Here is a 15,327-nt window from a genome sequence, read left to right as displayed (position 1 = left end):
TGCTGGAAGAGGGGAGGGGAGTTGCCTGAGCACAGCAACCCAATCTAAGTTATGTGTGGGGGGCTAAACCCCCACTGGCATACTAGGCTGGCTGGTGTACATGCTGTGCAGTCTCTGGGACCAGATACGAGCAGCCTGGCACCACACAGGCAGCAGCTGCTGCTCCACCTGGCAGGATGGGACAGGTTGGTGGCACCTCTTCTCATGGCTCCTGGGCGGGTGGGATGGTGCGTGTCCTAGTCTGACACATGAGGGGCAAGGCCACGTGTCTTGGCCCCACTAGGCCGGGGAGCAGGGACAGCCCACACTCACATTGTACTGCAGGGCAATTCTGCAGAGAAGGATGGCAGTCGGGGGAGCCTGCTGGTGCTCTCCAGGGCTGTAGATGAAGCTGAAGCGCTGGGTCTTTCTGTCCAGAGTGGGCTCTGGCGGCTGTAAGATTTTCACTGTGGGGTCCCAGGGATTGTTGTCTTTGACCAGGGGCAGAGGCTTCTGTCCAGCCAGCTCCAGCTGGCACTCCAGCTGCTCCAGCTCCGGCTTGTCCTTCGTCCGAAGTTGCACCTGCAGAGCCAGAGGTGGGTCAGCAGGGGCTCAGCTCCCTCCTGCCGCCTGAGCCACGAGGGAGCAAAGTCAAAGGCTCCAGCCCATGGGCCTGCTCCAGCCTAGCTTGGGAGCAGCAGCGCAGGCGCCAGCAGGGAGGATTCCAGCCCCAGGCCCCACCTGCCAGCTCCAGCACTGGCCTGGGTGGCTGCTTCTCTGCGCATGGCCCCTGCAGCCCAACCCGCGACAGGTCAGCTCTGCTACGGGCTGGGCCTGAGTCACCAAGGACCTAGCTCTGAGCTCTCTGGTATCCCACCTCGGGCTTGCCCTGCACCTTCGGTCAGTGATTCTCTTCATCCCTGAAGGAGCCAGAAGTCAGTGGGAGTGGAAAGGGAGCTGCCGGGGGTGGGGTGCTCAGTCCTAATCTGCAGCCCTGTTCTTTGGAATTGGCCCCGCCACACCCCGGCCGGAAAGTCTGGGTCCTGAGCTGCAGCCAGGCCCAACCATCACACAGTCCTGCCACCGCACCTCGCCCTGCTGTGCCAGCGTGCCCAGGCCTGGGGTTGTAGCCCCTCTGGCCAGAGCTGCCGTGGGTCTCTGACAGACTGTCACCCTGGCAAGGGGCCAGGGCAGCTCTAATGGAATCGAGTGTCAGACCCCAAAGAGGACTTCCACCCAGCTTTTGAGGCAAAGCCGCTGCTGTATGGGTTTGAACATCACAAGAGCCATGGCAGCCCAGCGAGGCTGCAGCCTGGCTGCAGTCCCTGTATGAGAAACCACAGTACCTGGACATAGGCCACTTTGTTGGTTTCCAGCACGGTAGTGGAAGGCGATGTGAATTCTGGATCGTGGAAGAGCTGCAGAGACATCTCTCGGTCCTGGACAGGGATTTGGCACACAAAAGGTACCTGTGGGGGAAAGGCACAGGGATGAACCACAGGGCAACCTCTCGGACTGGAGCAGTGCTGGATTCACCCAGTCTCCGGGGAGTCACAGTGATGGGTCGTGGGCCTCCCAAAGGGAACCCTGTCTCCTGGAGTTGGCATATAGGCATGCACAAAGGGGTGGAGGGAGGGGAGGTGGGATCTCCCAGACTCCTGGATTCTTGCCCCAGCTGCCAAGTGCTGTCCCAGCCACGGTCCCAGAGGCAGTCACTCCCTGTGGGAGATGCGCACGTCCAAGACGTTCCCTGCTTTACCTGCTCCAGGTCCCACAGCCTGGTGTGCCCCTTGGCACCACCAACTTGACAGCTGGCTTGGCTGGGGGGATGTGGCAGTAGGTTACAAGTTTCCCAGCCTTTCCAGACCACTGACCTCTGTGCAGCCAGTTCCTACAGTCTGCGGGGGATCTGTGCTGAGCACCACGGTCCTCAGAATTAAGGACCCAAACTGCTCTCTGCTGCATTACTACCATTGCAGCTCAGTGATTTCTATAAACACAAAAGCCTTCCCGTCCCTCTGGGTGGGTTTTATCATACAAACCCTGTCAGGGGAGGAGAGATTAAGAAAGCTTTTTAGTCCCTGAGACATCTCTGCAGCAGCAGGGAGAGGAATTAGGAAAGAGAAGAAATAAAGAGAGAAACCTCCCTAATCACAGCCTTACCTGAATTTTCTGTGGAGGAGAAACCAGTGTCAGGATCAGCTGGGGACAAGAGGAGAAAGGGAAGCATGAGGGTCCTGCGGATGGCTCCTTGGCCTGACACAGGAGAGGGTGTCCTGAGCGCTGTGTTCCCAGGAAGTGACATGGGACACGTGTCAGGTGTGGCAGCACTTAATTCAGGTAGGGGGGCTAGGTGTCCAGCAGACAGGTGCTTTTTAGCCACTTGGTTCCAGATGCAGCCCTGCCTGCTGAGACTTGTAGCCTTTGCTGCCCACGCCTCTGCATTACACAAGGGGCAGCGGGTTGCTTTTCTACAAAGTCTCGGTTCTGACAGTGCAAAACACTGGGCGTCCTCAACTTCCTGTGAAGTCACTGGGGGTTAAGGGTGCTCAGCCCTCCCAGATCAGGCTTGTGCAGTTGCTGACATGGTGCTGAGAACCCATATGGAGTAGGGAGAACCGGAGAGAGGAAATGTGAATGCCCAGAGTGGAACTGAGTCGCATACTGTGTGCACTGGGGCAAAAGTGGGTTCGGACAGCTCCACGAAGTGACGTGGGATTTCTGAACCAGGAGTGGAGATGATGTACCCGGGAGAGGCAGGCAGGACTGCAACCAAGTGCTAAAGCCTAGGAATCCATGTGCCGGAGGAGGCAGAGGGTCTAGGGGCCTATACCAAGGACGGGGGTGGCAGGGAGGTTCCCTGATGTGAGACTGCAAGCAGCAGCCCCCGGGTAGGTTTTGCTGACCTTGTTTGTGACATGGATCCCATCCTTCACCACAGTGGAGCATTTCTCCAGAAGGCTCATCAGCACAAACTGGGACCCATTGTTTGTAGCTTTGCAGTTGGAGTCCTGCAGCGTAACTTCATTGACGGGCAGATTTAAACCCTATGGGCAAAAGATACCTCTGTGTTCATGAGCTGTTAGAGGCAGAATCCCAGGCCAGCTTGGCTGTCCCTAACTTGGTTGGAGTGTGTCTCCCATCTCCTTTGGGGAAAATCAGGACCAAATCCTCTGCCCCTTGGTGTCTGGGTCCCATGGTCTGAGAGGGCTCTGCATGGCAGAGTCAACAGAACCCAAAGGCCCAGGTCCACAATGTGCTGCCCCCTTCCCACAGTTCACCACCAAGCCCTCAGTCACATCCCAGCCACTCACAGGTATGAGATAGCTGGGTATGACTATCTTAATGGAGTCATTCGTACACTTCCATGGCTTCATCAGGTTGAGCTCTGAGCGGATCTTTGATTCAAGGCTGACACTCTGTCCAGTTGCTGTTGTTGTTGAGATCGCATTATTCGGTGCTATAGAAATAAACACCAGAGAAGCACTGAGAAGGGAGAGACGGGGGCAGCAGTGTCTTGGATGGCTCAGAGGCTGCAGGGATTTGGCAAGATGAACCCACTGGGGTGATGCCAGCCCAATGGCCAGAGCAGCCCCGAGGAGGCAGAAGAAATGCCCAAAAGGCCTGGTCCCGGGCAGGCAAAACTCCCATTGTAGGCAGTGGGACACGTGCGCAGAAGCAATCCTGCTGGGCTCAGTGGTGCTGTGGGGTTTCTGAGCGCTTGGGGGAGGAAGTGGGGGGACTGTCTTGAGAGTTGGTGAAATTCTCTTGATCCTCAAAGAAAGGAGCAATAGGATAAACTTCTACCCTGCAACATCCAAAGGTCTCACTCCCCGAGCTGCAGGGAGCCAACTTGGAGGCAGGCAGGGGACTGCACTCTTTACTTCAGGGCCTGTTCAATCCTGGACCAACCTAGCGACACTGCTAATCTGGGGAGCACATCGTACTAATTCTGCTGTGCCGTGGACACTTCCCCACTGGGCTTTGGACTATTGGCATCGACTGTTTCCTGTGAGCTGCCCAGGCGCCAGCAGATGGTAACACGTCTCAGTCACTACACACCTAGGCCAGTGACTTCAGCTGAACCAGGAGCTTCAGGGTGAAAGACTCTGCAGCCCCGAGCCATCCTGTGGCTTTGCTGGCAAGCCAGTCATCTGGCCAACAGCCAAGCTAAGGGACAGTGCAAAAAGGAGCATCTCTGCAGACTCACCACATTTCTGTATCCGAATGGTCACATTACTAGCAGAAGGGATGTCCAGGTACGAGGCTATGATGCTGTAATTCATCTCCAGGACCCTGTTGATCAAGCCCTGCTCCGTGTTGGGAAGGTTGTTTCCAGCAACTTTGATTGGAATGGCTCTGAGAGTGTAATTCCCAGATGCCTGAGGGAGGAGAGTAGGAGATTTGGGATTTTAGAGATTAGAGAGGAGGGATTAGGAGAGACAGAAGATGGAGAGAAGGAAGGAGGAAGATGGAGCCAACAGTTATTGTTATGTGGGAGGGTGCTGGTGACTGCCGACTTGTCTTTGATCTACGGGCACTTGCAGACCTTGCTGGAGCCTAGGGGCAGACAACCACCCTTCATTCATGTTGAACAAAAGAGCAATTTAAAACGCCTGTTTTTTTAATGATAACGGAAACAATAGAAACACCCAAGGCTTTAGCTCATAGGGGAAGGCCCAAGCAAAACCACCACAGAGAGGATGGAGGGCAGGTTTCAGGGACAGACTGCACATGCAGGGGCTCAAACCTGGACGGCTGGAGCTGCCTGAGTCTGTGTGTAGAAGCCAAGAGAAATGCTGGGGGCACGGGACTGGCGGGAAAGCAGGCCTGGCAGCTCTGAGCAAGGGAATTACCTTCCACTCCTTGGTCCTGCTGTGGTCAAGAGAGCAGGACTCTGGGGGCAAACTGTACATAGACAGGACTGTAGCAAAGACGTCCCGGACTCATACAATCCATTTCCTTAAGGGGAACAGCCTGGGAAGATGCTGAGCTGGGCTAGCCCCCCAGGGCCAGGGGCAGCAGCAGCAGCATTAGAGGGACGCGTTCCTGGTGCCTTTTCCCAGCCTAGCGACGGAGACTGAGAGGACCCAGGCGTTGTGGGGTGGCCAGGACCAGCTCCCACCAGAGCCCAAAGGCTTTGGCAAAACGGAGGCTGGGCTTCTGACAGAAAGGGCCCCTGCTGCCTCAGTGAGAGGCATCTGTCCCTCAGAACAAGCCTCTGCCATCTTGTACCATGTCCCTTTGGGACTTACAGACTAGGCTGCATCAGGCAGGGCTGGTGCCTGGAAAGCAGGCCTCAGAGGAGCACCTTTCGACCAAGCTCCAGCAGAGAGGTCTAGGCTCCTGGTAATTTGTGCATGTCCCCTGCTGCTTCTTGGAGAGTGAGATGGCAAGCCCAGAGCTCCAGCCAAATGCCAGTGTGGCCATATTCTGCCTCTCTGAGCTCCTCTTCCCCCTCCACAGCATTTCTGGGTGCTCTGGAAAGACCCCTGCCTTCCACACACAGGGGCTGCTGTGTCCCAGCTTAGCAGCCCCCATGCCCAGCTGGTGAAGCGCTTTGCAGGAAAAGCCATGAAAGACGTGTGAGGGGGCCCATCACTGCCTTACCATAATCTGCATGTCCTGCTGTAGGCTGAGGAGCCAGGACATGTTGGGCTGGCTTTGGAGGATCAGCATCCTTTGCAGATTCTGTGGCACTTCTCCATTTTGGCAGCTTACATCCACGTTCACCTCCGTGACCCATGAGCTATGGAACAAGCCCCAGAATGAACCACAGCGACCATGGGCCCAAGCACCCCCTGCGCTATTAGTGGGCGGCACACTAATATCCCATTTCCTTGGTCCTCCCTGTAGGCAGCTATCAAAGGCCACACCTGGATGCTGGCATGGGGATCTCCAGGACTAGCTGTAAGAGGCATCCCCGACTTGTATGCACCCTCCTACCAAGGGCAGGCCTCTTCCACTGGCTCACATCTGCCACTGCCTGGCTAAGCTCAGGGCAACTCCTTAGCTTTGCTGACACGGGTGAACACTGCAGAGCTGTATGCATGGCTCTCTTGATCACTCACACACACACACATGCCCATCACTAGAGACTGGACAGAGGAGCTTTGCCTCCTCCTCGCCAGACCACACCAGTGGTTACCTGGGGTCCTCTGGCCCCCGCACCCACAGGATATGAGCCTCCTTCTCCTTCTCCTTCATCTCGTTGGTGGTGCAGGTTTTAACATCACTGGACAAGAGCTCGGCCTCTAGGTAGTGCCGGGCATTGAAGCCTGCTTGAGGATGGCAGTCAGGGGGGCTGCTGGCATCTGGAAGGGAGAGAAAGGAATCACTGGTGTTAGTGTGGGAAGCTTTGCGGAGCCGTATAGACTTCCTCCTCCTCCTTCTGGGGGGGCCTGGTCCCACAGACATGACATAAGACCCCCTGCAACTGGGTACAGAAGAGGAGAACAGAGGTGTCCCATCTCTCCTCTCTGCTGTAACTAGAAGGGCTCCAAGCTACAAGGGTGGCCAGGGGCCAGGGAATCCTGCCTATGGCAGCCCCCACCTCCCCAGTGCAGCTGGGCTCAGCACAGAAGACATGGCTCATGCCACCTCTGAGTGCTTGTGAGGAAGATCACACTGCAGAGATGGTTGCTGGCACTGTTGGGGCACTGCTGAGAGGAAGTCTGCAGAGCTAACTGAAAGTCAGCCCTGTCTTGATTAAGCCTCAAAGCCCAGGGCTGAGTCTGTAACCAGGGCTGGCTGCTTTGAACTCCCTCGGTCCTGGACAATGTCTGGCCAGGGAGGATGGTTTCTTGCTGCTCCCCTGCAGCGTGCCCAGCTCCTAGCCTGGCCCGTGGGTGAGTCTGACCAGCCAGAAGCTTGCGAGAGGCTCATGGACCTACCTTCGCCCAGACGGAAGAGGATATGCCGGGGGTTTTCCAGCTCGGTGTAGGATGTAATGCCCCCATAGGTGGTAACTGCCCATTTCACGAGCTCTTCACTGTTGTCGGACAGAGGAGCATTTCCTTGTCTTGCTTCGGTACCGTCTTCGAAGATAAGCACCTGGGCACGGACTATGCCATTTTGTTTTGAGTCCTGGGAGTGGGGACACACAGGCTCTGAGATACAACAGTCCCATGAGGGTCTCCTGGGGGCTGCAAGGACTTTGCGCCTCATCCCCCCCAGGGCATTCCAGCAAGCAGAAACAAGGACAGTGCCAATCGGTGCTGCTGGATACCCCCTGCGCTGGATGCCGCAGCTGGCCCTGCCCACCCCTCTCGGGGACAATTGAGCCCTGCAGCATGGTTGTTTCTTCCTCTCCCCTCAGACACAGACCCACAGCCTGCGACCACCCATGCCGGCTGCCTTTGGGGTCTGCTTGGTGGCCTACCAGGAAGCCTGCATCAGCTGGTGGGGCCTGGGGATTTTCCACGAATGCTCAGAGGAGCTGGTGCCCGGCTTCTCTGCTCCCCTGGCTTCTCGGGTCATCTTTTCCCAGCAAGGGAGGACAGGAGCAGTGAGCGAGACCCAGGCTGACGGCTCGCTTCCCCGGCAGTGCGCAGCGGAGCCGCTGGTGCAGCACTCAATCCAATAGTGCCTCACCCGGCCTCCCCCATTGTCAGCCCATGTTATTATTAGACACAAATAGGAAGGAGGCTTATTTTGCTAACAAAGCTCGCAGCCCTGGCTGAGCCTGCTGGAGCCAAGCCCCATCCCTGACCTTCCAACAGGCAGAGGAAGCAGGAGCCTTTGCAAGTCCTGTGCGTCACTCCCCGCACCGACTGGCTGCAGGGGGGCGGGGAGGCAAACAGCAGCCAGCCCCTGGAGCCACAGGGAGGGGGTGCTCAGGGACAGCAATGAGCCCCCAGGGCAGGTGTAGGGACAGCCTGGGGAGGGGGGGCAGGAAGCCAGGCACGCTCCAAGTGGCAGGGAAGGAAGGGGGTGTTCTCACTGGACACCGACACTGCAGACACGTCCTGCCTGCTCAGCCAGTGGCATGAGTGTCAGGCATCGTGGGGGCAGCAGCACCTGCCTAGCCCCCAGCAGTGCCTTCCCCGTGGCATGGGTGGGCACTGGAGAGAGCTAAAACTGCATCGCTTACTCCAGGGAGGGGAGGGTCTCTGTAGCCGGGCGGTTGCCCCTTCCCAATGCTCCCAGCCTGTCTCTGCCAGGGAAGGGTCCCTGGAGCTCATTGCAAGCTGGGGAGAGCCATGCTGGGCTGGCCACTGGAATGGCCCAGGCTGCAGCAGGCAGCCTGGACCCCAGCTCGCCCCCGCGCTGAGAGGCTGAGCATATGGCTGCCCGTCTCCAGACTCAGCCCGGTGTCTGGCCAGGACAGAAGTGGCGACAGAAAGGGCAGATCTCCCTGGCTCTGCCGCACCACTCTGCACCCCCTGAGCCTCTTGGCAAAGGAAGAGAGTGTCTGGGTGCCCCAGGCTGATGAGCTGGCAGTTCATCTCACAACCCACATGGACACCCATCAGGTCAGCGTGTGCTGGGGTCCTTGCAGGTACATTGCAATGGAGACCTAAGCTCAGGAGTCCAGGGCCAGCTCAGGTAAGGCTCTGCCACATGGTTGCAACTGCAAGAAAGACACCTTAAGGCAGGAGGGGCAGTGATTTGGGTTGAAGTAACCTACCACTTAGGGAGCTTGGTGAGCTGTTGTAGGCCAGGGCAGCACCTCACCTTCCCCTGTAGCAGCTCAACAAAACTTCCTAAGTGGCAGCTTAATAGACCTGGGAACAGAGCAGGACCCTCGTGCTATCACCGTCCAGGGATCCCAGCCCCAGCCCTGGCGTCTCCATGGAGAGTGTCTTGGGACCTGTGTGGGCAGGGTGCACTCAGTCAGGTGGACAGGACGAGGCGGCAGGCTTGGGGGGCGGAGGGAGCGGCATCTGGAAGCAGGATGGGCAGGTGGGGCTGGGATCATGGAGCCGTGACAGCACGGAACTGGGGCCCGAGGTGGAGCCACGATTCACTCTCCACGTGCCCCCGCCTGCAGAACCAGCGCCCATCACAGGGACGTGCAGGCAGTGGATCATGGCACTGCCCTGGGCCTGGGACCTGGCTCCATGCTGTCACTACCACTCTGGCCCTGGCTCTGCCCACACATCCCACCTCCACTCCTGGACGCAGCTCCCTGCTCACCCATGGCCCCATCCCATCCACCTGGCTAAGTGCACCCTTCCCACACAGGTCCTGGGCAGGGAGACTCTGTCTGCCCGCTTGCTGCATGAGTCTCCTTTCTATGGAGACTCTGTCTACCTACCCGCTCTGTGCACCCGGGGCAGCGGGACCGGCCACACATGCCACGGCCCAGGCTGCCCCTCGTGCCTGCAGTGGGCATGGCCAATGGACTCACTGCTCCTGGGGAGCTTGCAGCCCTTCCAACCACAAAGGATACCCCAGAGTAGGTGAAGGGGGACTGGAAGGAGGGGGCAGGACCTTGCTGCTTAGTTGGGCCATTTCCTTCTTCCCTGGGGGGCAGCGCTGGGGTTTCCGGTGGGGGCTCACATGCCAGCTCCAGCCTCTGCTGTTTGCTATTGGTAGTAACGGCTCCTGTGGGGCTCCCCTTGGAATTTGGGAGATTACTTCCAGCTGCAGTGCTGCAGACCAGCCAGCTGGCCAAGACCTCTCCCTGCCAGGGCTGTGGCACAGCCTCACGCCCAGGGCCTCCAGCTGATTGCTTCCCATTCTCAGACAGAAGACAACCGAGACAAACAGCAGGACATGGGAGCCCTGCTCCTTTCCCCCCTCTACCTACCCCTTTCCTCCCTCCCTGTAGTATAGCACGCTTCACTGTGGTTCTGCCCTCTCCTGCCCTGAGGGTCGGGGTGGTCTCGTCAGCGCTGCCAGCACGCTCGCAGGTGCAGCCCTGGGAGGCGCAGTTCTCACCTGTCTGGAGGACTCCTTAAAAGGCCAAGAATGAAGAGACACGACCCCAGACTTGCTGGAGTAGATCGCCAACACCACCTTCCTCTCGGGGGCCTTTCTTTCCAGGGACACGCTCAGGTGCAGGAACGGATCCTGAGGGAAGGAATGGGAGGACGTCATTCAAACTCCTTGCACCCGGGAACACATGGGGCAGCATCACATGCACGGGGCACCTTTTAGGTGGGGTTTTTATTGCGAAAGAAGAGAATGCAAAAGAACAAACCAAGAGGCAAACACAGCAGGATCTGGGGTCTTCATATACAGGGGCTTCACACCAAGGGCTAGCTGCTGAATGAGGGGTTGGCAGCAGGTGCCTGCTGCTGCCTGTGCTTCAAGAGGTGCCACTTCTACCCTCAGCTGGGGGTCCTCACAGCTGTGCATGGCAGGTTGGGGAAGTGTTGCCCTTGGAAAGAAGGGTTGTATGCCCCAGACACGCACAACCTCTCCTCTCCGCAGTGGGGTAGGTGCAGAGCATTTGGGCTCTGCTGAATAAAGTCTTGAATAAAGAGAGACTTGTCCGGGAGCCTTTGGCCTTTGGCCGGCCACTCCGTGGACAAAGACTCCTCTCTGTTGAAGCTGGGGAAGAGGCCAGCTCTACCCTTTGGGAGAAAAGTCACAAATCCTGCCCCCTGACTGTGCCTAGCTGAAGGGAGCATGACCCAGGCCATGGGGCGAGGAGCTCCCTCGTGCAGAAGAGCTGGGAACATCCATGCATCAGTCCCCAGACCTCTCCTCCAATCCCCTCTCCCCCAGGCCGCAGCATGGCCACAAGGTACGTGAGCAGCTTTCCCGGAGACCAAGAGTCACAGGCGTGGTGGATCATAGGCACCCTGATTTCTGCCTGGAGCTGTGGCCCACCCAGAGTCCAGCTTCCTCTGTTCAGGCCCATGATACCAGCCAAATTAACCTGTTTGGCAACCACACACCACAAGCAGCTTCCAAGCCACACGTTAGCCACCCCTACACTAGACGGTGCCCATCCAGATGTGCACGAATGACCCTGTGGCAATCTTGTCCTGCCATTGTGTTACCCTCCCATGGCCTGGCCCCCTTAGACACCGCTCTGCTCAGTGGTGATGCTTCTGACCAGGCTGCCCTGAGAGCATCCTCCACACCCGGATTCAGGCTCCTCAGTGATGATTTAAGCCTGGCAATACGGACTCTGCTCCAGATTTCAGGCCCTGCATGTGGAGACACCATCCTACAGCCTTACTGCAGGACCCCAAGCCCTGCTGCAAGGTCCAGAGTGGAAAATTACCCTGGGTGAAATAGCAGCCACAGGTAGACAACGGAGACCTCCAGCAGCACAGGCCTTTGCCCCAGCACCGCCTGAAGGCATCTGCCCAGCACTGACTCAGGAAGCATCGCCCCCGCTTCCTGCAGCGGCCTGGGCTTTCCCCACAGGTCAGTCCACCCTGACCCCATGCTGATGAGCTGATGGTGCCTGGGCTCCTGGCTGGGTGATTCAGGGCAGAGTTTCCCGCACATTGTACACACACACCCTGCCTGTACCAGGATGATCTTATCGGGAACTACTGGAAAGGAACAAGCAACAACTCTCCCCCAGCCAAGCTGTGGATAACGATGCACTGCTGTACCCAGCCCTGCGGTGCCACGAGGCATCCAGTAAGTATTACTCTGTGGGTGGCCCCGGGACCCTGGCAGGGCCCTACAGCCTGGCGAAGAGGAGGGGCTTGCTTCTATTTTTACTGCTGTGTGTTTTCCAGAGGCCATTGTTCCTCTTCTCTAGAGTGGCGGGAGGCTTTATTTTACCCCGTGTTGCCTTTTTCATGGGGATCTGCTTATAGAAACTGGTTTCCAGTAATTCTTCTATAAGCGGAGCCTGGTCACTCGGGCTCCCCCGCCTCGCAGTCGGGGCACGGTGCCAGCTGTCTGAATGCCGTGGCTGTGACATCAGCCCCTCTGTGCACAAACAGATGCGGGGGCTGGAGTCTGGGTTATTTATTTACATGCCATGACAAAGGCCTGGCTCCCACCTGTAGCGGGATCCCAGCTGTCTGCTCCTGCCTTGGCCCTTCCTTCACAGTCAGGTGCCTGGCAGCAGCCTTAAGGGAGATGGTGCGGAAGAGCATATTCACGTGGCCCCTCCTGAAGCCTTGACCGAGCCTGCACAGACCTTGCTTTCCAGGGCCCCAGCTGTACTGTTCCTGGTTCCTGGCTTGTCAAGGGGACAGGGACAGATGTGGCTCCAGAGTTAAACTATTCCCCGTTGGGGTCCCAGGTTCTGGCACAGGCTTCTCTGTAGAAGTAGGCTGGTCTGCAGGGCCAGACATCAACCTGACACCTGGGAGAAGGGGCTGGATCGACTAGGTGGGCAAATCGCTTGGGCTTTGTCTATGTGGCCCAAAGCTCTGCCAGGCAGAGATCTCAGACCTGGTCTGCAATCACCAGGCTTGCGCCTGGGGAGCCTGGGCTAACACACCCAGCTTGTCAGACTGAAAAGAGTCCCTGCCAGCTGCTCGATCACTGACGATGTAGTCACGTTGGCTTGGACCATCTGGAGGCTGCTCAGTGTCCAAAGCATAGTCACTTATCCCCGCCCATGACTGCACCTTGTAGTCTGGAGCAGGCAGCCCAGGCTCCAGGTGGCCTGTGTCCTTCACCCACAATAAAGCACCTCCTCTGGATTGCACATGGCTGGGCCCTGGACAGCTCTCCCTCTTATGCCCTTGACATGAGCTCCTCTACATGAAAACCTCGCAGCTGACATGCCTGCAGCCTCCTCACTCCACAGCACAAGCCCTTTCTCTGCCCCAAGCTCCAAGTGCTTCTGGACCCTTTGGCCGGGGGGCTCAGCTCAGCAGATTCCCAGTGCCCAGGCTGGGGCTGAGCGATGCACCTTTTTGGCCTTAAATGGTTCTGGGCTGCCTGACGCCAGTGAAGGATTCTGGCTCTGGCGTCCCTGAGCGGGCAGCACGGCCCATGAAAGCCTGGCGAAGGGGAGAAGCCCAGCAGCCTTCCTCCCGCTGCACACAATGGACAACAGAAACATCCCGCCCAGTCGGCAGACATGGGACTCCAGAGGAAGCAGAGGAGCCCTGCGCCCTGCCCTGGGATGTGTCGTGCTGCGGCTCTTGTGTAGTTTGCTCACTGCATCTTGGGGCTCCCAAAGCAGCCAGGATGCGGAGATGGCAATCCTTGTGCCTTCAGCCTGGCTGCCTCCCTCATGCACATGGAGACTTTGCCATCTGTTTCTCTTGATCTTTTTTCTTCAAACCACCCGGGGTGCGCTTTGTTCCTGGAACCTCTGCTATGGCTTCCTGTTAACACGGTTTAGTCCGGGATAAGAACACATACAGGGCTTATTTTGGGAGCTTAGCATGGCGAGCCCCTGGCCAACTCAGAAGGAAGCAGTTCCTTCCCATGTAGAGGAAATTGCACGTGGTCTCTTGAGTGTATTTTAACAAACTACTTCCAGCCTTGCAGTGACAGGACATTGATGGTGCCTTATTCCCTCGGCTTTGCTCTTCCCAAGTTAAAGGTTGTTTTTGATGTTTCGGTCACTGTGCCTGCTAGTTGTTCCCAAAATTTTCAAGAGCGGGTTAGACAAATGCTTGTCTAGGAAGGTTTAGACAGGGATGGTCCTGTCTTGAGCAGGGGACTGGGCTAGATGTGACCTCCTGCAGGCCCTGCCAGCCCAGCTCTTCTATGATTCTTTGACTTCATTGTTAATGCTAAGGTGAGCGGCCTGAAGGATGGATGCTGCTGCAAAGAATCAGCTGCAGGGAGGAGTTCAGGAAAAGATGGGTGTGAGGAAGGAGAGAGGAAGGCTGCTAGTGGCGACTCCATATGTCTATAAACAACCATCCTTCTCGGCCTCTGAATCCGGAGCAGTTTCAGTGTCCTCACACTGGTGTGACCTCACGCTTTCAGTTCCAGCCTTTGCCGTCCAGCCCCACCCACACAAAAAAAGAAGCTGGCGATCGGAAGCGGAGCTGGGTGGAATCACGGGGCAGCATCAGCTGTGTCTGCAGTCTTAGGCACCGTGGTTTGCTGTAGCAAGTTATGCTTTCCTCTGCAGTGACCCTCTGTCACCCTGAACCCAATGACCTCCAGCTCCAGAGCTAATGGATTTGAATCCAGCAGATGGGGGCAGCGGCAATCAGTTAGCTACTGCAGCTAGGGCAGGAAAAGGCAATAAACGCTTGCCTGCGTGTTACACATTAAAAGAGAATAACTAACCAGGAAGAACATTCTTTCCATCCCTGTTTGTCAGCAGGACATTGCTGCATTGGGCTCATTTTGGAAAGGACAGTCCCTACAAATGAGCTATAGCAGAAAAAGGCCATAAGGAGCTGTCCACCTCCTCTCCATGAGCGAGGATAGGAGCAGGAGACGGGCCCCTGTGCTGAGGAGCTGACAGCCCGACTCAAAGGGCCCAACATGGAGGATGGCTCAGATGAAATATAGCAGGAAATCCTCCTCTGAGAATCAAGCATTTCACACTGATCCATCTGTCTCGTTCTCACTGACTTCATGCTGCTTATAATCAAGTCCCTAGTGAGGAACATGGCTGGCAGGGATACGAGTCTCGCAGCCAGGCTTCCCCAGCCCAGCTGTGACTTGCAATAAAAGATTCCCAGCGTTGTGTGACTGACAAATGCCATCGCCCTGACTGATATCCCCGCCAAGGTCCTTATCACATGGACATGCAGAGCTCGGGACCGCAGGACCATGGTTAGACCCCAGCTGCCTGGCATGGGATGCAAGCCCTTGGATCGAAGACAAATGCAACGGCTGAGAGCTCCCAAGAAGTGTTTATCACGTCTCACCAGGAACTGAGCTCTCTGCAGAAGTGGTGAGGGCCATATTCTTCAGGCTCCAGGTGGTTTTACCCCAGTGTAATTCCACCAGCTTTGGGAGTGGTAGTGGCTGCTACATTTACTGCGTTATGTCACTCAAGATAGGCTCCCACATCTGCATCCACTGGCCTTTATTGCTGGATCCCAAGCAAGGATGGGAAGCATAAGCCACGGAGAACCCATTCAAAGGGTCTGAGCATCTAGTGCCAAAAGGGACTTGTGATTTTGAATGCCTGGCTTGAGAGACCTCCAGGGGAGCTGTTTTTTTCAGAAGGCAGGATCAGGACATCATGCCAGAGGTGCTTTTAAAGCACCTCAAAGCCCACACCCAAACAAGGAGCATCTGAAGTGACAAGAAGACATAAAAAAAGCTCTCGGTTCCAAAAGTGACAAGGTACTTCGGAAACAGCTGGCCCAGGGTTACTAGTGGAACTGGGTGATTTTAGGTCTGTTTGCTTTGTTAAATATTAGAATTGCGTCTGCTGCATTTTATCTGTTTTGTCCCTGAAAACTCTGTGCGGGACCTCACTCCAAGAAAACCTCTTCTGACTTGATGTAGCTTTGGTTACACTGAGTTAGAGAAATGTGGCTTTTAAAAATG

The 15,327-nt window shown here is 56.8% G+C and overlaps 1 protein-coding gene across 1 annotated transcript in view; it reads right to left on the bottom strand.

Moving 5' to 3' along the window:
- Nucleotides 1-15,327, bottom strand: part of ENG (endoglin) — a 36,724-nt gene that overhangs the window by 5,540 nt on the left and 15,857 nt on the right. The window contains exons 3-12 of the mRNA XM_019540672.1: nt 9,865-9,996; nt 6,873-7,065; nt 6,128-6,293; nt 5,590-5,728; nt 4,190-4,361; nt 3,294-3,439; nt 2,886-3,026; nt 2,143-2,181; nt 1,326-1,448; nt 313-561 (exon numbers count right to left, since the gene is read on the bottom strand). Of these exons, the coding sequence (XP_019396217.1) occupies nt 313-561; nt 1,326-1,448; nt 2,143-2,181; nt 2,886-3,026; nt 3,294-3,439; nt 4,190-4,361; nt 5,590-5,728; nt 6,128-6,293; nt 6,873-7,065; nt 9,865-9,996 (1,500 nt within the window). The remainder of the gene's footprint in view (nt 1-312; nt 562-1,325; nt 1,449-2,142; nt 2,182-2,885; nt 3,027-3,293; nt 3,440-4,189; nt 4,362-5,589; nt 5,729-6,127; nt 6,294-6,872; nt 7,066-9,864; nt 9,997-15,327) is intronic.

The sequence above is a fragment of the Crocodylus porosus genome, unplaced genomic scaffold (assembly GCF_001723895.1).
Source record: "Crocodylus porosus isolate Cpor-Errol unplaced genomic scaffold, CroPor_comp1, whole genome shotgun sequence".
NCBI classification, from domain to species: domain Eukaryota; kingdom Metazoa; phylum Chordata; order Crocodylia; family Crocodylidae; genus Crocodylus; species Crocodylus porosus.
This window is presented reverse-complemented; position numbering and strand designations above follow the sequence as displayed.